The sequence below is a fragment of the Choloepus didactylus genome, chromosome 1, assembly GCF_015220235.1.
Source record: "Choloepus didactylus isolate mChoDid1 chromosome 1, mChoDid1.pri, whole genome shotgun sequence".
Classification (NCBI taxonomy): domain Eukaryota; kingdom Metazoa; phylum Chordata; class Mammalia; order Pilosa; family Megalonychidae; genus Choloepus; species Choloepus didactylus.
The window spans coordinates 79,259,901-79,282,967 of NC_051307.1; the positions used below are offsets into that span (position 1 = coordinate 79,259,901).

Sequence of the window (23,067 nt, forward strand, 5' to 3'; positions counted from 1 at the left end):
CTCAACAGTGAACACTACTTACAAAGTTTTAATAACATAAAAAATGAATGCTGATTTAACCAAAAGTTGTGATAGGATTATATTGGGAGGATCAGAGAGAGGGGAGCCAGGGGGAAAGTATAATAGTAAGACAAAAGATAATACCTAAAATGGTTAAATCAAGATATACCAATTTAAGTATATCATTTGGAAATACAGAAGAAACAGTTGAGCACGGCTGCCTCTGAGGAGGTGTATAAAGGGAGATTGGGAAGCAGGCAAGTAGAGACTAATTTTGTTGTTTTAAGTTTTTTAAGGCTATTTGCTAAGTATATGTTAATTTTTGCATATATTATTTTGATTAAAGTTTAATTTAAAAAGAAAAGGCTACCAAAAATAACAGTATACCCTTTTAATGGAATACTTCTTAACTATCATTAAGACTATCTAACAACTATAGAAAGGAAAGAGAGCCACATGAGGAAAGATGACTATAATCAAAAAAAGTCCACTATTAACCATGAGTGAAAATTCCCAAAGTAGATTTCAAAAAAGCACTGGCTGGCTGTGGAAGACAGTTTGGCAATTCCTCAGAAAGCTAAATATTGAATTGACCTATGACCCGGCAATCCCACTACTCAGTATAAACCTAGAAGATCTGAAAGCAGGGACACAAACAGACATTTGCACACTGATGTTCATAGCAGCATTATTCACAATTGCCAAAAGAAGGAAACAATCCAAGTGTCCCTCAACCGATGAACGGATAAACAAAATGTGGAATATACATATGATGGAATATAACTCAGCAGTAAGAAGGAATGAAGCCCTGAAGCACGCAACAACATGGGTGAACCTTGAGGACATAATGCTGAGTGAAATAAGTCAGACACAAAAGGACAGATATTATATGATTACACTAATATGAACTAACCAGAACATATAAACCCATAGTCATAAAACGTAGAATACAGGTTACCAAGAGATAGATTGAAGCTAGAGAATGGGGAGCGGTTGCCTATTAAGCACAGAATTTTTAATGACGTTAAAATGAAATGTCTGGGAATGGATAGAGGTGACAGTAGCTCGTTACTGGGATTATAAGTAACAGTGCTGAACGGTAAGTGAATTTGGTTGAAAGGGGTTGTTTAGAGTCATGTATGTCACCAGAAGGAAAGCTAGAGGTTTGAATATGGGATCGTATAACACAGTGAACCTTGAGGTGGACGTTAAGATTAACACTACAAATATAAATACGTTCTTTCATGAACTAGCACAAATGTACAACACCTGTACAAAGAGATAATAATAGATTGGTATATGGGGAAAAAGTACCTATTGCAAGGTATGGACTATAGTTAACAGTAATATCTTAATACCTTTCCATCAACAGTAACAAGTGTACCACACCAATACTAGGGGTCAGTAATAGGGAGGGATAAGGGGTAAGGAGTGTTTGGGGCTTTTTTTTTTTTTATGTCTGTTATTTTTCTTTTTATGCAATGAAAATGGTTTAAAACAGAATGTGATAATGATTTCACAACCAGGGGAGGACACTATGAGACACTACTTGTATACTCCAGATGGACTATAGAGTATGTGAATATATCTCAATAAAATTTGCAGGGGGTGGGAAGAGGGAGGGGCGGGAGACCAGACTCGCCCCTCCTCATAGGCTTGCCACTAGCCTTAAATGCATTCAAGGTGCCTGGCATAGAATTAGTTTTCAATAAATGTTGGTCTTGTCAAAAAAAAAAAAAAAAGGCACTGGCTGTATATGTATAGATATAGTCATAAAGCAATGCCTGTACCAACATTTAAATAGTGGTTATTAACTAAGGAAAATGGGAGAGAATACACATGTATTTTTTAAACTTTTTTATACTTTCCAGATCATTTCAATTTTGTTTAATGTTTTTTTGCTTTGTTTTGTTTCTGTTTGTTTGATTTTTTGGGTTTTCAATAAGCACATTTTATCCTCATTATCAGAAGAAACAAAAAGCTTCACTGGGGAAAAACTGTCATGCTCTAGCTCAGAATTTAAGTACTAGTGGGGATTGGGGAATAAAATAAAGATCCTCAAAATAGTCCAAAATTTACTATCTAGAATTTAAAGGTAATAAAGAACATGTGCTGGCAGAAAAATAAAAGAAGCATTTGATGAATACAGTGGCACAAACATATATACAATTGTGGGACTGGCTTAGTAATTCAAGAGAAAACATGACTTAAGGGGTCTATAAATGATAGGAAGCAAAAACAATTACTCTAAGCATAGAAACAACCTAGGGGATTATCTGTTCACAAGTAATGAATGCAAATATGGGTGTGCTGCTTACCTGTTTCAGGGCAGGGGAACATGGGATCAGCTCTCCTATTCTGTTTATCCCAGCATTGATTTTCTTCTTTCTATGCCTCTCCACTAGATAAAGAAAAAAATACACTTATCAAATCTTATACTACTACTGTCAAAGTGCCTCATTCTCCTTGGGTAAAGAAATTTTAGGTAAAGAAATTCCTAAGAAACTTATCATACAGTATGTACTGAAGACAGATAATTATAATAAGGAAATAAGGTTTCTAAGAAAGTCATATTTTAAGTCTTGTATTATAGAAATCTACATAAGCTGTTCTTAAATTATCATTTTAAAGAATGGGACCTATTATTAAGTTCAAATTATAAACAAACTGTAATATTCTATTACTATTAGGCCATTATTATACTATATTTCATGTAATTACTAGAGGTTTTAATATCTAAGTCTCAAGAGCCTACAAACAAGCTGTTAGAAAGCTGCCTCTTTATGGCACATAGTCAAATCAGACCTTTCTAGGTAGATTTATAAACCATAATACATCTTTTAGGAAGACTAGAGGACCTTTTTGTATAGAAACAGCTATTGAGTATGAGTTAAAATAGATAAGAGAAGGCATTAGTTTGGTTTTCTCTACGGAGTTTAGGCTGCCTACTTTGGCTATACAGGACCATTTCCATATAAGAAACTGGGCAACTGAAAACTTACCAATTAACTGAGAAATGTTCCAAACTTATGAGCTATGACTTTAAAATTTGTCTGTAAGTGAGGCCCTTCTCTCTCAGCCAATTCTGCAAATAAACTCACTATCTTCCCCCCTACATGGGACATGACCCCCAGGGGTGTAAATCTCCCTGGCAATGTGGGACATGACGTGTGGGGATGAGCTTGGCTCTGGCATCGTGGGACTGAGAAAGCCTTCTTGACCAAAATAAAGTCAGTGGCTAAGAGATTACAAATAGAGTTGAGAGGTCATTCTAGAGGCTATTCTTATGCATTATATAGATATTCCTTATTCCCTTTTAGTTTCTAGTTTATTAGAATAGCTAGAAGGAAATACCTGAATCTGTTGAATTGTAACCCAGTAGACTTGATTCTTGATGATGACTGTATAACTATATAGCTTTTATTGTGTAACTGTGTGATTGTGAAAACCTTGTGACTGAACTCCCTTTATCCAATGTATGAACAGATGAGTAATAAAGACAAATAAATATAATGGGTGGGGGGGATAAAGAGAATAGGATGTTTCGGGTGTTCTTTTCTATTTTTATTTGTATATTTTTCTTTATTTTGGAGTAATGAAAATGTTCTAAAATTGATTGTGGTGATGAATGCACAACTATATGATGATATTGTAATCCCCTGACTGTATACTTTGGATTGATTATATGATGTGTGAATATATCTCAATCAAATTGCATTTTTAAAAAACTGGAAGAAGGAAAAGGGTACAAAAGATTTTCTTATTATATAAGACACTGTAAATAGTAAACCTCAGTATTGGCTCTTTTCTGTTAGAAAATTTCCTAAAACCTTCTTTTCTAACAAAGGATTTCAATGCTTCTAAGAAGATGATCTCTCAGACTGTAGCATAAGTAGGGCTTGTTTTGTAAAACATATATTTTGCCTCATGATCTAGAAGTAAGGGCATCCTTTCCAATGATGTCCAATTTTCTCTATTAATAAGTTGCTGGCAGGACATATTTATGACACCACCTGACAGTTAATTCCAATAAAAAGATTCAGTTTATACGGCCAAAAAAGATTATATTTAGTTTATATGGCCAAAAACCAAAAGCAATAATGTATAGCTTAACTTTCCTGTGAATTCTCAAATAACAGATGCATAAAAGATATCTAAGAACAGATTTTGTTCATGTAGACTCTTTACCCATAGCAATAAATGGGGCTTCAAAGGCAGTAAACTCCTCATTCTGGGGTACAGCAATCTCCCACCAACGTACAACCTTTCTTTCCAAAGATAAAGTTATCCCAAGGTTCTTTACCTTTGGGAAAGGAAGCTATTATTTATAGGATAATGGAAATTAACTTCTAAAATAATTTTTCTAGCTTAACTGTAGTACCTAATAGAAAATAAATGTTATATAATGTTCCAAATTGTACATACATACACAATTAATCCTATATATATCTGGCTTTGGTCTATAATTTTGATGTTTGAAATAAAGTCAAATGTTTATTTTCTACATTTCTTCCTATAAATGAGGAATCTACAGCTCAATTTAAGACTGTTCACATTTGCAAGTACCCTGAAAATCTATGGTCTACTGCCATCTCTTTCCTGCTTCTCTGGACTGCCAGCCCTTCTGGAACTACTGCAAAGATACATACTCTTCCTTCTGTTTATGAGAGATATACCTGATGAAATCACCTAAAACCGTAGCTCCATGAATATATTAATCTCTGGATTTAAGTTATCTAAATAGACTATGAATCAGAACATAAGCAAGCCATCTTCAAGAGACTCAGGGATGCTTCTGTCAATTAAAAATGATAAGGAACACTTTCCTAAAAATAATGCTAATGATTCTGTGCTTATAATATAAAAACAATAATCAACTACAGTACAATGTCATTTTGAGTGCAAAAAAATGCTAACAAAATTTAAATTGTGTGTCTACCTGCATTGTGTGTCTCACGGTTTTTCTTTCTGAAACGAAAAGTGTAGATATAAGGAACATGAAAATAATGGGAGAGCATTTTTAGCATTTGTACATTTTGAGAACCATAAAAACAAATTTTATGAATTTTTATTTGTTATATCAGTAAGAGACTATCAGAAGAAAATTTTTCTTAATACATATTATGATCTGAAAATCTAACTGAAGACACATCAGTGTAAGTTTAGGAATCACAATTTCTGGAAATAACTTTAATTCTCTATTCTTATATACCCAGAATCATAGGTTGGGAAGTCAATCAACCATTGAAAACCACAATTACTTGAAAAATGTAATTTAGGGGCTCATAAACTCTCAAAGTGATGTGCCAAGTAGATCAATTCAGATATTTCTTCTGGTACCCTACTGGGCAGGGTGGGGTTAGGTGGGTAGGAGAGATAAGAAACAGTAGAGAGTAGCCTTGTGATCCCCAAGGAGGAAAACATGGCAGCCACCAGCCCATCTGTGTATCTTAGGTTGTTTGAATTCTTAGAATTTTTAAACAACCAATCTACAAAAACAGTGATTTTCCCTTTTATATACAATCACCCGATACTCCAATAGCTATTTGGTGAAGAAACAGAATAGTGATTTAAATATTACTAGAAGCTTTGGCCATGCAATTCTAAGCAGAAACATTGACTAAAATGCTAAAAATTCAGAAGAGGAGTTATACAAAGAATCAGAAATAATATTGTGCTCACATGCATATTAGCATTAAGGGGTTGTAATGTCACAAACTGAGTACACCTCATGAGCTTAGGGTCCACAAAAACTAACACTATATGCAAGCAAAAATATCTGCTGAAAATAAGTTTGGTAGTATAGTAATTTTAACTACTTGAAACACTGCTAGCAGAATAATAGTTCAGGTAAATTTTAACTATGTGCCCCTTCTGTAAATATTTTTATATTTTTCCACATATATTTTTGTAGAGTAATAAATTTCTAGGCATGGAAGTGAAAGTTCCCTAAGGACTACCTACTTAGCAAAGGAGGGACTAAGTCTGCCACTTTTCTTCCCAAACTATATTATGTCTGGACTGTGGACACATACCGGTGCTGCTTTTTTGTAGGAGTCTCATTCTCTGTCATTTCTGGCATGGTTACAGTGATAGGAACCTACAAAGCATGAAAAGACCCAGGAAGTTTAAAGTCATTCTACAATCTTAGAAAAATTGATCAATAATAATCTGATTTGAATGCCAAAATGCTAAAAACTAAAACTGACGTCACTGAAAAAGGACTGAACAAGGTGCTACGAGCAGAGAAAGAGGTAAAAGAAAACAGGACAAAAATGTATAACTAGCAGATACAAAACATGGTGAATGTCAAATGTGAGGTATAGCTAGAAAATGCTTGAGAAGATTGGAGAGAAAGATCACTGTGACTTGGAAGTCAAGGAAAGCTTCAAAGGGAAGTAGATTTGAGCAATAATTGGGGCTTCAAAGGTAGTAAACTCCTCATTCTGGGGTAAAGCAATCTCCCACCAACGTACAACCTTTCTTTCCAAAGATAAAGTTATCCCAAGGTTCTTTACCTTTGGGAAAGGAAGCTATTATTTATAGGATAATGGAAATTAACTTCTAAAATAACAAACTGAACAAACGAGTTGGGCGAGTTTGTTCTATGTTCATACACTGTTTGAAGTGTTATACAAAGTTTAAACTGGAACAATGATTCCCTTGTCTGAACACAGAAAAAACAAAAGTGACAAGTATACAAACATGCAATGTTCCATACATGGAAGCATTCATTCATTCATTCATTCATCCACTCACCCATTTGCTGTGCTTCTTTAATTTCAAACTGCTAGAAGTTGCAAATTGTCATTTGAGAATCATTAAAACCTGGGCATAAAAATTCTATTTATATTTGAATATCAGGATACTAAAGAATATAAACACTAGAGGGAAATACACATATACAGGGAAAAACTCTGGAAGCAAATACATTAAAATATCAATCGTAGTTATGCTAGGCCAGCAATAATAGGCGATTTCTTTTTCTTATTTTCATAAATTTCATAACAAAAACTTTATTGTTTTTTACGTTCCAGGGGTTAACAACCTTTCAAAAACAGTATGCCAAGTTGGGAGTGCCTGTTCTGGCATACTAGAGGGAGTACAAGTAAGGTTTCCTAGGTTTTCTCTGAGACAGGAAGAAGGCAGCAAGCAGAGTCTGAAGTCAGCATGAGTTGAAAATCTGCCTCTGCCACTTAATAGCTGTAAGATCTTGGGAAAGTTACATAATATCTCAGAACCTCAGATACTTCATCTACACAATGGGTCATGATAGCAGTTTCTCAATCGTTGAGCTATTGCAAGAAGGGCATGGAATCATACAGGCACAGCAACAGCACAGTATCTAGCATGTGATAAGGATTCAATAAATGGTAGCTATGAAATTAATGAAGTATTTCAGCTTAAGGGTTTAGCACTGGAAAAGAGCAGAAGGGTTCTGAGAAATAAGAAGTGCATGCAGGGATGTCACCAGAAGGAAAGGTGGAGGTTAAAACAGGGGAATTGTTTAACAGTGAATCTTGTGGTGAACAATGTCCATATTAACTGTACAAATATAAAAAAGTTCTTTCATGAACTAGAGCAGATGTACGACACTACTACGAGGAATTAATAATAGAGGAGAATATGGGGGGAAATATACCTACTTCAAACTATGGACTTCAGTTAACAGTAACATTTTAACACTTTCATCAACAGTAACAAATGTACCACACCAATACTAGAGGTCAACAATAGGGGGGGATAAGGGGAATGTGAGGATTTGGGTTTTCTTTTTTCTTTTTATTTCTTTTCCAAAGTAATGAAAATGTCCTAAACTTGATCATGAGGTTGTATGCACAATTATGTGATGATACTGTGAGCCAGTGATTGTATACTTCAGATGGTTTGTATGGTATGTGAATATATCGCAATAAAATTGCATTTAAAAAAAAAAGAAGAGGTGAGGACACAAAAGAGACAGAGATACACTCAGAGGGAAGAAGTCTATGTAAAGACAGAGGCAGAGATTGGAGTGGTGTAGCTTCAAACCAGGGAATACTAAGGATGGTCAGGAGCCACCAGGAGCTAGGAAGAGGAAAAAAAGATTCTTCCATAGAGCCTACAGAGAGACCATGACCCAGCTGACACCCTGATTTCAGGGTTCTGGCTTCCAGAAGTGCATGCAGGCAACATGACGAAGACCCATTTCCCACAGCTTACCTAACACTGATGAAGGCAGCAATCAGACTGAAAACAATGTACTCACAGTAGATAACCACATAATGCTAATGTAGAGCATGTAATCAATTTTTAAAATCACTGTCACCTTTCTCACCCAAGGGTTTGCAGAATTTCTTCACTTTTGATTCCTGGCTTCCAGCGCCTCCCGTTTCTGATCCAAATCTATCATCTTCTGCTGGAAGGTGGTCTATATGTTATGTTTTCTTCTTACTACATAAGAGAAAAATCAGTGAGTCACTAGGTTTCTATTAGCAGCACTTGGGACAGGGGCTGGCACCTATGGCATGCCAGCAGATTTTTACTGACCCCTGACCCCTGAATTCCACCCACCACTTGAAAGCGAATGAGTGCAGTTGTTTTCAAACGTCACTTTCCAATGGGTTTCCCAGGCCCCGTCTCCACAAAGATGGCATTCCTACAGCCTGGATTGTTCCAAGGAGGTAACTCTCCTTTTTCTTAAGCACTTTCGTTATTCCTTAAGTAAACTGAAGCCCTCAACCTGGGTTTTACAGTAAGATCTGTCCTCAGTTCCAAATTTCTCTCTCCTTCAATCTCCTCCCTGCCTTCTCCCTTGTGAGATGACTAAAAAACTTAGAGACCTTCCACTAAGGAGTGACACTAAGAACACGGCTATTAGACTTGTGCACTGTATGTGTTCTTGAAAATGTAGATTTAGGGACCTCATCCCAGACTTGACAAATGAGCAGCCCTGGGTAAGGCCTGGGAATCTGCATTTCAACAAGCTCTTTGGGTGATGTATTTGTATTTGGTGGGGGTGGGGATGTGTACAAAAGTTTGAGAAACTTAGCTTTAGATTTTTAGGATGTTTCCCAAATATTCCTGATGATAAGAATTACCCAGAGGTACTTATTAAAAATACAGACTTTCAGCTCATCCCAGACCCATTAAGTCAGTATCTAACATATGAGACTAAAATTTAATGAGTGACCTCAGGTGACTCTTATCAGGAAAATTTGGAAGCAGGCAGGAATCTCTCATTTGTGAAATTCCAGATATCTGACCAATACTTCATTACAGGAGAGATTATTTGGGATGCAGCATGTCATTCGATTATTATTTTATCTGTATACCAGGAAGATCAGACTAGCCCTCAATCCACAATGATATTTAGTATGGCAGTTCCAGTCTTTTTCCTCCGGTATTTTTGAAAATGTGCTGATATGTAATGTTACAATTCAGATCCAAGAAGAAAATGTTCGAATTTTCTAAACCTCTAGAACCTTAAAATGAATGGCACTAGGGGCCTATAGCATAAGTAAACACACTCATGGCACCCAGGTGCAATGACGGAGGAATGCACCTGTCAATCAAAATCATCCAGTTTATGAAATGCCACTTTGAATATCTATCTTACACCACATTTTAACCATTTCAATTACATACAATTCAATGTAAAATTACTTCCATGTCCAATTCCTCCAGATACTAAATTGCCTCCCTGACATTAATAAAAGAACTAACGGAAGGTGTCAGGGATTGATTTAGGTGATGAATGTACAACTATGTAATGGTACTGTGAACAATCGAATGTACGATTTGTTTTGTATGACTGTGTAGTATGTGAATATATCTCAATAAAATGAAGATAAAAAAAGAACTATTGGAATAAAGAACTATACAGTATTTTCACAAATCCTTGCCCACTTACTAGTTAATCTACTAATAGAGAAATGGCACCTTTAATACCATATTTATATATCTAAATACAAATATTCACTTGAACATATTTAAAAGGTACTACGTATAGAAAAATTACAAAATATTATATTAATAATCTAGAAATTTTTTTTTTATAGTGAGAAAGAATTATTTTGGAACCCAGTGGTTCTCAAAGTGTTGTCCCCTGATCTCCTGTATCAAAATCACATCTTTATTGGGGGAGGGGCAGGATGGCAGCAGAGAGAGGACTGGAATTTAGTTAGTCCCCTGGAGCCACTAATAAACAACCAGGAACAACTAGTAAATAATCTGGAACAACTACTGGGGCACAACTGTGACTGTCCACACATTGTACACCAAACTGGATTGGGTGGGATGGCTGAGATCACAGCATAAAATCTGTAAGCAAAAACTGCGCAACCGTGCTGGGAATCCCCTTCCCCCAGAGCAGGCTGAGCTGCAAGACCTCACTGGGAGAGAAAGCATCAGTTCCGGGACAAGCGAATATAGCTCAGCCCAGCTCCAACTGGGGTTTTAATTAACAAATGTGGACCACTGAATACAAGCTACAAACATAAACAAACCCCTAACAAGCAGACAGAGGCTTTTAGTGACGACTGACCTTAAAGAGCCAGAAAAACGTCTGTGTCCTGGGAAAGGGAGCCCAGAAGACCAGGTGCTCTCCCTGACCGACAGGCGAAACTCGGGGACAGTGGACTGGCTCTGAAAGAGGGCTTTCTTTCCATTTATCTCTCTCTCTCAACCTGAGTGGCTCAGTGGAGAGCGCCTCATCCATTTTCAGTTCACAGAGCTTTGACCCAGACAGGAGTGGAGATAACAGAGTCAGAGAGACAAAGGAGCAATTCAAATGCAGAACATAACTCCCTAGGGAGTGTATCTTCCCTAAGAGGAAGGAGGTGGAGCCTAGCTCTAGTACTGGCCTTCCCTTCAGAACTCAGACCCCAGGGCCCGAGGGTAAACAATCAAACGAGAAACAACCTAAGCTGAGAACTAAGAGGCCCACACTTCCTTACACCACTCAGGAGCATCAGGCTGACAGGTGACACCTGCTGGGGAGGTTAGGAAAAGCTAGAGGACTCACAGGAAAGTCTGTCATTTTTCTAAGATACACTCTCAGGGAAACCTGAAACTGAATATAACCCCATCTGAGACCTGACCCCATTCTCGTTCTGGGAAAATCTGATTGGAGTAACCAAGGAAACCAGATGCCTAGACAACAGAAAACTACAAATTACTCAGAAAAATGAAGATATGGCACAGCCAAAGGAACAAACTTATACCTCAATTAAAATACAGTTGAGATATTGTTTCAGTTTAATGAAACAATCAATTAAAGATTTTCAAAGAAAAATGTAAATCAATTCAAAAAGAAAATCAACAAGTTCAGGGAAGATATGGCAAAAGAGATGAAGGATATAAGGAAAACACTGGGTGAACAAGAAGAAATTGAAAGTTTGAAAAAACAGCTGGCAGAATCTATGGAAATAAAAGGTACAACACAAGAGACGAAAAACACAATGGACAAATAAAACAGCAGATCTCAAGACGCAGACAAAAACTTTCAGGAACTGGAGAACAAGACACCTGAAATTCTACACACAAAAGAACAGATAGGGAAAAGAATGGAAAAATATGAACAACGTCTCAGGGAACTGAATGACAACATGAAGCGCATGAATGTACATGTCATGGGTGTCCCAGAAGGAGAAGAGAAGGGAAAAGAGGCAGAAGCAATAGTAGGGGAAATAATCAATGAAAATTTCCCATCTCTTACGAAAGACATAAAATTCATAAAATTACAGATCCAAGAAGCACAGCGTATCCCAAACAGAATCTAGCTGAATAGACCTACACCAAGACACTTAATAATCAGATTATCAAATGTCAAAGACAAAGAGAGAATCCTGAAAGCAGCAAGAGAAAAGCGATCCATCACATACAAGGGAAGCTTGATAAAACTATGTGCAGATTTCTCAATAGAAACCATGGAGGCAAAAAGGAAGTGGGGTGATATATTTAAGATACTGAAAGAGAAAAACCACCAACCAAGAATCCTATATCCGGCAAAACTGTCCCTCAAATATGAGGGAGAGTTTAAAATATTCTCTGACAAACAGATAATGAGAGAGTCTGTGAACAAGATACCTGCTCTACAGGAAATATGAAAGGGAGCACTACAGACAGATAGGAAAAGACAGGAGTGAGAGGTCTGGAACACAATTTTGGGTGATGGTAGCATAATAATGTAAGTACACTGAACAAAGATGGCTGTGAGTATGGTTGAAAGAGGAAGGTTAAGGGCATGTGGGAGACCAGAAGGAAAGAAGGAAAATAAAGACTGGGACTGTGTAACTCAGTGAAACCTAGAGTGCTCAACAACTGTGATAAAACATACAAATGTTTTCACATGAGGGAGAACAAATGAATGTCAACCTTGCAAGGTGTTAAAAATGGGGTGGTATTGGGAGAAAAAATACAATCAATGCAAACTAGAGACTACAGTTAACAGAAACATTGTATTATACTCCCCTTTAATGTAACAAAGGCAATATACCAAAGCTAAATGCCTTTAAGAGTGGGATGTAAGGAAGGGGTATGGGACTGTTGGCATTGGTGATGTTGTCTGACTCTTTTATTGTATTTTACTTTAATTCTAGCTTTCCTTTTGCTGTTTTTTAGCTGTCTGTTTTCTTCCTTTCCTTTTCTTTTTCTTTTATCTCTCTACCTTATTTGACTCTTCCTCCTTCTTTGCGGAAGAAATGGAGATGTCCTTATATAGATAGTGGTGATGGTGGTAAATGCATAAATATGTGATTATACAGGGACTATTGATTGTTCACTTAGGATAGAATGTATGGTGTGTGAACAAAACTGTATTTAAAAAACGGGTTGATGAAGAAATCTTGAGGGCACTATATTGAGTGAAATAAGTCAGACACAAAAGGGCAAATATAGTATGGTCTCACTGATACGAACTAATTTAATATGTAAATTCATAGACATGAAATATAGGTTACAAGGATATAGAATGAGGCTAAAGAATGGGGAGCCATTGCTTATTTTTTTTTTTTTTTTTTGCAGTTAACTAAATATAGTTTAGTTGTGATGATAGATATGCTTTTTTATTAATGCATTAAAATTAAGATCTAGTGACTTATCCAATAACTGCTATAATTTCAAAGTAGTAATAAGCATAAATGATATTCAGAGTTACCTGCAATCTCTGTAATGTAATATGAAAGTCATGGGTACAGTTAATACTACTGTTCAAATAGATTCACAATTGAAGGAAATACTAAATTTTAATTAGAGATTAATGGAAATAAATACATAGTTATTCCCCATCCAAATTCATGGATCATCTGTAATTCACCCAATGACCCCTTAGGGTCAGGAGATCCCAGGTCTCGCAAGCACACTGCCCTAAATGATCTCATCCATGCACATGGTTTCAATAACTTTTATATGTGGATTAGTTTTAAATGAGTGTCTTCAACCCACATCTCTCTTCTGAGCTCCAAACCCATTTATACAAATTTACTTAGTATTAGTATTTATATAAATTTACTTATAAATTTATTTAGTACCACACAGGCATCCCAAAGCTGGCATGTCCAAAAATGCACTCATCTTCCCTGCCAACCTTGCTGCTCCCCCAACTTTCCTTACCTCAGTAAATGCCACCCTATTCATGCTGATGCTCAAGCCAGAAACCCAAAACTCATCCCCCTCTTGATTTCCCCTTCCCCCTCAACTCCCAAATCCGGTCAATTACCAAGTGTAATCAATTCTATTTTCTGAAGATCTCTCAATTCTACATGATCCTTCATATCTCCACAGCAACCAAATTAATAACTAATTGTATTTATAATACATATAATAATAATTTACCAATATATACTTGGTGTTTATCATATGTCAGGGACTGTTCTAAATTACATGCATCAATTCCTCTGGTCATTTAAAGTATGAGCAAATCAAGGCACAGAGAGGTTAAGTAACTTGTCCAGTGTCACAAAGCAAGTAATTGGCAGAACCAGAATTTCAACCAAGACAGCCTAGCACCAGGGCACACTCTTCAGTCACCTCACCTGTGACCTCTACTCTCTTGTCTACATCACCACAATCACTTATCTGGACTACTGTAAAGCCTCCAGTAGTGCCATCCCCACATCCTTTCTTTTTTTTTTTTTTTTTTTTTAATCATCATTTTATTGAGATATATTCACATACCATGCAGTCATACAAAACAAATTGTACTTTCGATTGTTTACAGTACCATTACATAGTTGTACATTCATCACCTAAATCAATCCCTGACACCTTCATTAGCACACACACAAAAATAACAAGAATAATAATTAGAGTGAAAAAGAGCAATTGAAGTAAAAAAGAACACTGGGTACCTTTCTCTGTTTGTTTCCTTCCCCTACTTTTCTACACATCCATCCATAAACTAGACAAAGTGGAGTCTGGTCCTTATGGCATTCCCAATCCCACTGTCACCCCTCATAAGCTACATTTTTATACAACTGTCTTCGAGATTCATGGGTTCTGGGTTGTAGTTTAATAGTTTTAGGTATCCACCACCAGCTACCCCAATTCTTTAGAACCTAAAAAAGGTTGTCTAAAGTGTGCGTAAGAGTGCCCACCAGAGTGATCTCTCGGCTCGTTTTGGAATCTCTCTGCCACTGAAGCTTATTTCATTTCCTTTCACATCCCCCTTTTGGTCAAGAAGATGTTCTCCATCCCATGATGCCGGGTCTACATTCCTCCCCGGGAGTCATATTCCAAGTTGCCAGGGAGATTCACTTCCCTGGGTGTCTGATCCCACGTAGGGGGGAGGGCAGTGATTTCACCTTTCAAGTTGGCTTAGCCAGAGAGAGAGGGCCACATCTGAGCAACAAAGAGGCATTCAGGAGGAGACTTAGGCACAAATACAGGGAGGCCTAGCCTCTCCTTTGCAGCAACCGTCTTCCCAAGGGTAAAACTTATGGTAGAGGGCTCAACCCATCAAACCACCAGTCCCCTATGTCTGTGGTCATGTTAGCAACCATGGAGGTGGGGTAGGCGAATACCCCTACATTCTCCACAGGCTCCTCAAGGGGGCACTACATCTTTTTTTTTCCTTGTTTTTCTTTTTTTTTTTTTTTAACTTTCCCTTCTTTTTTAAATCAACTGTATGAAAAAAAAAGTTAAAAAGAAAACAAACATACAATAAAAGAACATTTCAAAGAGACCATAACAAGGGAGTAAGAAAAAGACAACTAACCTAAGATAACTGCTTAACTTCCAACATGTTCCTACTTTACCCCAAGAAAGTTACATAATATAGCAACATTTCAGTGAACTTCTTCCTACTACATCCATCAGAAATTAACAGACCATAGTCATTTCTGGGCATCCCCAGAACGTTAAATAGCTTATCTGTTCTTCTTGGATTATTGTTCCCCCTTCCTTAATTGCTCTCTACTGCTAGTTCCCCTACATTCTACATTATAAACCATTTGTTTTACATTTTTCAAAGTTCACATTAGTGGTAGCATATAATATTTCTCTTTTTGTGCCTGGCTTATTTCGCTCAGCATTATGTCTTCAAGGTTCATCCATGTTGTCATATGTTTCACCAGATCGTTCCTTCTTACTGCCGCGTAGTATTCCATCGTGTGTATATACCACATTTTATTTATCCACTCATCTGTTGAAGGACATTTGGGTTGTTTCCATCTCTTGGCAATTGTGAATAATGCTGCTATGAACATTGGCGTGCAGATATCTGTTCGTGTCACTGCTTTCCGATCTTCCGGGTATATACCGAGAACTGCAATCGCTGGATCGAATGGTAGCTCTATATCTAGTTTTCTAAGGAACTGCCAGACTGACTTCCAGAGTGGCTGAACCATTATACAGTCCCACCAACAATGAATAAGAGTTCCAATTTCTCCACATCCCCTCCAGCATTTGTAGTTTCCTGTTTGTTTAATGGCAGCCATTCTAACCGGTGTTAGATGGTATCTCATTGTGGTCTTAATTTGCATTTCTCTAATAGCTAGTGAAGCTGAACATTTTTTCATGTGTTTCTTGGCCATTTGTATTTCCTCTTCAGAGAACTGTCTTTTCATATCTTTTGCCCATTTTATAATTGGGCTGTCTGTACTATTGTCATTGAGTTGTAGGATTTCTTTGTATATGCAAGATATCAGTCTTTTGTCAGATACATGGTTTCCAAAAATTTTTTCCCATTGAGTTGGCTGCCTCTTTACCTTTTTGAGAAATTCCTTTGAGGTGCAGAAACTTCTAAGCTTGAGGAGTTCCCATTTATCTATTTTCTCTTTTGTTGCTTGTGCTTTGGGTGTAAAGTCTAGGAAGTGGCCTCCTAATACAAGGTCTTGAAGATGTTTTCCTACATTATCTTCTAGGAGTTTTATGGTACTTTCTTTTATATTGAGATCTTTGGTCCATTTTGAGTTAATTTTTGTGTAGGGGGTGAGGTAGGGGTCCTCTTTCATTCTTTTGGATATGGATATCCAGCTCTCCCAGCCCCATTTGTTGAAAAGACCATTATGGCTCAGTTCGGTGACTTTGGGGGCCTTATCAAAGATCAGTCGGCCATAGATCTGAGGGTCTATCTCTGAATTCTCAATTCGATTCCATTGATCTATATGTCTATCTTTGTGCCAGTACCATGCCGTTTTGGCAACTGTGGCTTTATAATAAGCTTCAAAGTCAGGGAGTGTAAGTCCTCCCACTTCGTTTTTCTTTTTTAGAGTGTCTTTAGCAATTCGAGGCATCTTCCCTTTCCAAATAAATTTGATAACTAGCTTTTCCAAGTCTGCAAAGTAGGTTGTTGGAATTTTGATTGGGATTGCATTGAATCTGTAGATGAGTTTGGGTGGAATTGACATCGTAATGACATTTAGCCTTCCTATCCATGAACATGGAATATTTTTCCATCTTTTAAGGTCCCCTTCTATTTCTTTTAGTAGAGTTATGTAGTTTTCTTTGTATAGGTCTTTTACATCTTTGGTTAAGTTTATTCCTAGGTACTTGATTTTTTTAGTTGCTATTGAAAATGGTATCTTTTTCTTGAGTGTCTCTTCAGTTTGTTCATTTCTAGCATATAGAAACATTACTGACTTATATGCATTAATCTTGTATCCCGCTACTTTGCTAAATTTGTTTATTAGCTCTAGTAGCTGTATCGTCGATTTCTCAGGGTTTTCTAGATATAAGATCATATCATCTGCAAACAATGACAGTTTTACTTCTTCTTTTCCAATTTGGATGCCTTTTATTTCTTTGTCTTGCCGGATTGCCCTGGCTAGCACTTCCAGCACAATGTTGAATAACAGTGGTGACAGCGGGCATCCTTGTCTTGTTCCTGATCTTAGAGGGAAGGCTTTCAGTCTCTCACCATTGAGCACTATGCTGGCTGTGGGTTTTTCATATATGCTCTTTATCATCTTGAGGAAGTTTCCTTCAATTCCTACCTTTTGAAGTGTTTTTATCAAAAAGGGATGTTGGATTTTGTCAAATGCTTTTTCAGCATCTATTGAGATGATCAATTGATTTTTCCCTTTCGAGTTTTTAATGTGTTGTAATACATTGATTGTTTTTCTTATGTTGAACCATCCTTGCATGTCTGGAATGAACCCCACTTGGTCATGGTGTATGATTTTTTTAATGTGTCTTTGGATTCGATTTGCAAGTATTTTGTTGAGGATTTTTGCATCTATATTCATTAGGGAGATTGGCCGGTAGTTTTCCTTTTTTGTAGCATCTTTGCCTGGTTTTGGTATTAGATTGATGTTAGCTTCATAAAATGAGTTAGGTAGTGTTCCATTTTTTTCAATGTTTTGAAAGAGTTTCAGTAAGATTGGTGTCAGTTCTTTCTGGAAAGTTTGGTAGAATTCCCCTGTGAAGCCATCTGGCCCTGGGCATTTATTTGTGGGAAGATTTTTGATGACTGATTGGATCTCTTTGCTTGTGATGGGTTGGTTGAGGTCTTCTATTTCTTCTCTGGTCAGTCTAGGTTGTTCATATGTTTCCAGGAAATTGTCCATTTCTTCTACAGTATCCAGTTTGTTGCCATACAGTTGTTCATAATATCCTCTTATAATTTTTTTAATTTCTTCAGGATCTGCAGTTATGTCACCTTTTTCATTCATTATTTTGTTTATATGGGTCTTCTCTCTTTTTGATTTTGTCAGTCTAGCTAGGGGCTTGTCAATCTTGTTGATCTTCTCAAAGAACCAACTTTTGGTGATATTTATCCTCTCTATTGTTTTTTTGTTCTCTATGTCATTTATTTCTGCTTTAATCCTTGTTATTTCTTTTCTTGTACTTGGTTTAGGATTGGTTTGCTGTTCATTTTTTAGCTTCTTCAGTTGATCCATTAGTTCTTTGATTTTGGCTCTTTCTTCCTTTTTAATATATGCGTTTAGTGCTATAAATTTCCCCCTTAGCACTGCTTTTGCTGCATCCCATAGGTTTTGGTATGTTGTGTTCTCATTTTCATTCGTCTCTATATATTTAGCAATTTCTCTTGCTATTTCTTCTTTAACCCACTGATTGTTTAGGAGTGTGTTGTTTAACCTCCAGGTATTTGTGAATTTTCTAAGTCTCTGATGGTTATTGACTTCTAATTGTATTCCATTGTGGTCAGAGAATGTGCTTTGAATAATTTCAATCTTTTTAAATTTATTGAGGCTTGTTTTATGTCCCAGCATATGATCTATTCTGGAGAAAGTTCCGTGAGCACTAGAAAAGTATGTGTATCCTGGTGATTTGGGATGTAATGTCCTGTAGATGTCTGTTAAATCTAATTCATTTATCAGATTGTTTAGGTTTTCAATTTCCTTATTGGTCTTCTGTCTGGTTGATCTATCTATAGGAGAGAGTGATGTGTTGAAGTCTCCCACAATTATTGTGGAAACATCAATTGCTTCCTTTAGTTTTGCCAGTGTTTCTCTCATGTATTTTGTGGCACCTTGATTGGGTGCATAGACATTTACGATTGTTATTTCTTCTTGCTCAATTGCCCCTTTTATTAGTATGTAGTGGCCTTCTTTGTCTCTCAAAACATCCCTGCATTTGAAGTCTATTTTATCTGAGATTAATATTGCTACACCTGCTTTCTTTTGGCTGTAGCTTGCATGAAATATTTTTTTCCATCCTTTCACTTTCAGTTTCTTTGTGTCCCTGTGTCTAAGATGAATCTCTTGTATGCAACATATTGATGGTTCATTTTTTTTGATCCATTCTGCGAATCTATATCTTTTAATTGGGGAGTTTAATCCATTTACATTCAACGTTAAAACCGTGAAGGCATTTCTTGAATCGGCCATCTTATCCTTTGGATTATGTTTGCCATATTTTTCCCTCTCTCTATTAATATCCTTTATTGTACCCATACCGAATCTCTTTAGTACTGAACCTTTCTCCAAGTCTCTCTGTCCTGTCTTTGTTTCTCTGTCTGTAGGGCTCCCTTTAGTATCTCCAGTAGGGCAGGTCTCTTGTTAGCAAATTCTCTCAGCATTTCTTTGTCTGTGAAAAATTTAAGCTCTCCCTCAAATTTGAAGGAGAGCTTTGCTGGATAAAGTATTCTTGGCTGGAAATTCCTCTCACTCAGAATTTTAAATATATCGTGCCACTGCCTTCTTGCCTCCATGGTGGCTGCTGAGTAGTCACTACTTAGTCTTATGCTGTTTCCTTTGTATGTGGTGAATTGCTTTTCTCTTCCTGCTTTCAGAACTTGCTCCTTCTCTTCTATGTTTGACAGTGTGATCAGTATATGTCTCGGAGTGGGTTTTTTTGGATTTATTGTATTTGGCGTTCGCTGAGCATTTATGATTTGTGTATTTATGTTGTTTAGAAGATTTGGGAAGTTTTCCCCAACAATTTCTTTGAATACTCTTCCTAGACCTTTACCCTTTTCTTCCCCTTCTGGGACACCAATGAGTCTTATATTCAGACGTTTCATATTATCTATCATATCCCTGAGGTCCATTTCGAGTTTTTCAATTTTTTTCCCCATTCTTTCTTTTATGCTTTCATTTTCCATTCTGTCATCTTCCAGGTCACTGATTCGTTGTTCAACTTCCTCTAGTCTTGTACTATGAGTGTCCAGAATCTTTTTAATTTGGTCAACAGTTTAATTTCCATAAGATCATCCATTTTTTTATTTAGTCTTGCAATGTCTTCTTTATGCTCTTCTAGGGTCTTCTTGATTTCCTTCATATCCCGTACTATGGTCTCATTGTTCATCTTTAGTTCTTTGAGTAGCTGCTCTAGGTGCTGTGTCTCTTCTGGTCTTTTGATTTGGGTGCTTGGGCTTGGGTTATCCATATCGTCTGTTTTTTTCATATGCTTTATAATTTTCTGTTGTTTTTGGCCTCGTGGCATTTGCTGAACTTGATAGGGTTCTTTTAGGGTTTGTAGACCTATTGAAGTCCTTATCTCTAATTTATCAGATCTACAGCTTCGTGGAGTACACTTTCTCTAACTAACCAGCAGGTGGCGTCCACGAGCTACCTGTTCTCCACAAGCCAGATCTCCCCTGCTTAGCCTTTTTGGTGAGTGGGGGAGTGAGTCTTGTGGGGCCCAATTGGTGTACCAAGCTTGCATGTGTAGTTGGTGTTGCCTGCCCTGTATGTGGGGCGTGTTTCTGGGTAGTCGGGGAGGGGGGGTGGCCCTAACAATCAAATCTCTCTGATGATCCTAGAGTTTTAAAGCTGCTGCAATAGTCTAATCCTTCAGTTCAGTCCTGCCACAGTTTGTCTCTGCCACTGACCCACAAGTCTTTGGTATTGGCGTATGGCTCCTGAGACTTGCAAGTGGGCCCCTCTTCCAGGCTGTGCACCCCGGGTCCTCTGTTGAGGGATGACTGTGCTATGTCACAGGTGAGTGCCGTCCCCCCAGGGCAGTTCTGGGCTGCTGGGCTGTGTAGGGAGGCTCCCAGTCTGCTCAAATGATGGCTGAATGGGGCTTTGTTAATTCACACTGCTCCACCTTCCCAGCTCTGGGACATTCAGCTGAGGTTGCAGGGAAGGCTAATGTCCATGCCCAGTTTTGTGGTGTGTGCCTGTTATTTGAAGCACTTCCGTCACACTGGGTTGTCTGGGGCAGCTCTGGGCTATGGGGCTGGCGATGGGCAGGAGTGTTTCCTGTCCACCAGGATGGTGGCTGTGAGCGGACACCCCCCTTTTCTTGGGAAGTTGTGGTGTTTAGTGAATTTTCTCAGCCACTGGATTATTGCCTTTTGTCTCAGAGCTCTCTTAGTTCTGCTCTTGACTTGACGTGCCCAAATTGCAATTCTTTGAAGCTTTCTGTATTGAGCTTCTTAGAGTAATTGTTTTAGAAAAAGCAAAAAGGATTTAAAAAAAAAAAAAAAAAAAAAAAAAAACGGCCCTCCTCAGAGATCTAATGGGTTATTGAAATGCTAATAGACAAAGCAACCAGGGCCATTAAGGAAAGGTGCACAGGGCAGAGAGATCAGCTTTGCTTCGGGATATGCATATGCGCCTCAAGGCCTGAGCTCCGCCCTTCCCCTTTCTGTGTTCACCAGAACTCCAAAAATCCTCTGCTTTTATTTTGGAGTGTTTCATGTTGTTTTTTTTCTATGCCTGTCTCCTCTCTGCTGGGCTGGCTGCTCTCAGAGTCTCTGGTGTCTGGTCTCAGTCTATCTATGGTTGGAGTTTGAATCAGTAGAATGAGTTTCCGATAAGAGCAGCCACTGCAGTTCTCCCTTCTCCTTCCCGGAGCTGACAGCCCCTCCTCCCCCGGGACTGAGCCTGGCAGGGAGGGGCGCGGGTCCCCTGGCCGCAAAAACTTACAGATTTCGCTGATCTCAGCAGTTCCACGTTTTCATGAGTGTTGTATGAAGTATGCCCAAAGACAGATTGCTCTGTGGTGTCCAGTCCACGCAGTTCCTGGCTTTTTACCTACTTTCCTGGAGGAGTAACTAAAACTTACAGCTCACCAGTCTGCCATCTTGCCCCGCCTCGCCATTGCTTATTATGAGCAGAATGTTTAAGTTGAACTGAAGTGTTTGGAAATGGATAGAGGTGACGGTAGCATGTTATGGTGAGAATAACTAACAGTGCTGAATGGTGTATGAATGTGGTGGAAAGAGGAAGCTTAGAGTCACATATGTCACCAGAAGGAAAGGTGGAGGTTAAAAGATGGGAATGTATAAAACAGTGAATCCTGTGGTAGGCAATGTCCGTGATTAACTGTACAAATATTAGAAATCTCTTTTATGAAGTAGAACAAATGTATGATACCATAACTAGAAGTTACTAATAGAGGGGCATATAGGGAAAAAAATATGTACATATTGCAAACTATATACTACTGTTAGTAGTATTTTAACATTCTTTCATATACAGTAACAAATATACTATACCAACACTATGAGTCAATAATGGAGGGGGGTTAAGGGTATAGGAGGATTTGAGTTTTCTGTTTTTATTTCTTTTCTGGAGTAATGAAAATGTTCTAAAAATTTGAAAAAAAATTAATTGTGATGGATGCACAGCTGTGTGATGGTACCGTGGGCAACTGATTGAGCACTTTGGATGACTGTATAGTATACAAACAATCTCACTAAAATTGAATTTTAAAAATTTTATATGCAAGTCTAAGGGGCCCCAAATGTCCAAAGCCATATTGAAAAAGAAGAATGAAGTTGGAAAACTCACACTTCCCAATCTTAAAACTTATTACAAAGCCACAGTAAAACAAAACAGCATGGTACTGTCACAAGGACAGACAGACATATAGGGAAATGGAATCGAATTGAGAGTTCAGAAATCATCCATCATGTTTGTGGCCAACAGATTTTGGCAAACTGTCAAGAGCACTGGGAAAGGAGTCTCTAAAAAATGGCACTGGCAACTATGTGATGATACTATGAGCCACTGATTGTATAATTTGGATGGACTGTATGGTATGTGAACATATCTCTACAAAATTGCATTTAAAAATGGTTCTGGGAAAACTGGATGTCCATATGCAAAAAAAATGAAGGTGGACCCCTACCTTGCACCAAATACAAAATCAACTCAAAATGGATCAAAGATCTAAATATAAGAGCCAGAACTATCAGAGCACAAGAAGACAATGTAGGGATAAATCCTCATG

The 23,067-nt window shown here is 37.7% G+C and overlaps 1 protein-coding gene across 4 annotated transcripts in view; it reads right to left on the reverse strand.

The window, feature by feature from the left end:
• USF3 (upstream transcription factor family member 3) overlaps positions 1-23,067 on the reverse strand; it is a 48,245-nt gene that overhangs the window by 13,662 nt on the left and 11,516 nt on the right. For 2 of the 4 annotated variants that reach the window (XM_037835577.1, XM_037835579.1), the window contains 4 exons: positions 8,318-8,433; positions 6,036-6,100; positions 4,940-4,968; positions 2,319-2,401 (listed from right to left, as the gene is read on the reverse strand). In XM_037835577.1, coding sequence (XP_037691505.1) covers positions 2,319-2,401; positions 4,940-4,968; positions 6,036-6,082 — 159 coding nt within the window. In that variant the 5' untranslated portion in view covers positions 6,083-6,100; positions 8,318-8,433. Of the gene's footprint in view, positions 1-2,318; positions 2,402-4,939; positions 4,969-6,035; positions 6,101-8,308; positions 8,434-23,067 lie in introns of all 4 variants that reach the window. The other 2 variants (XM_037835580.1, XM_037835578.1) reach the window with 1 other exon arrangement.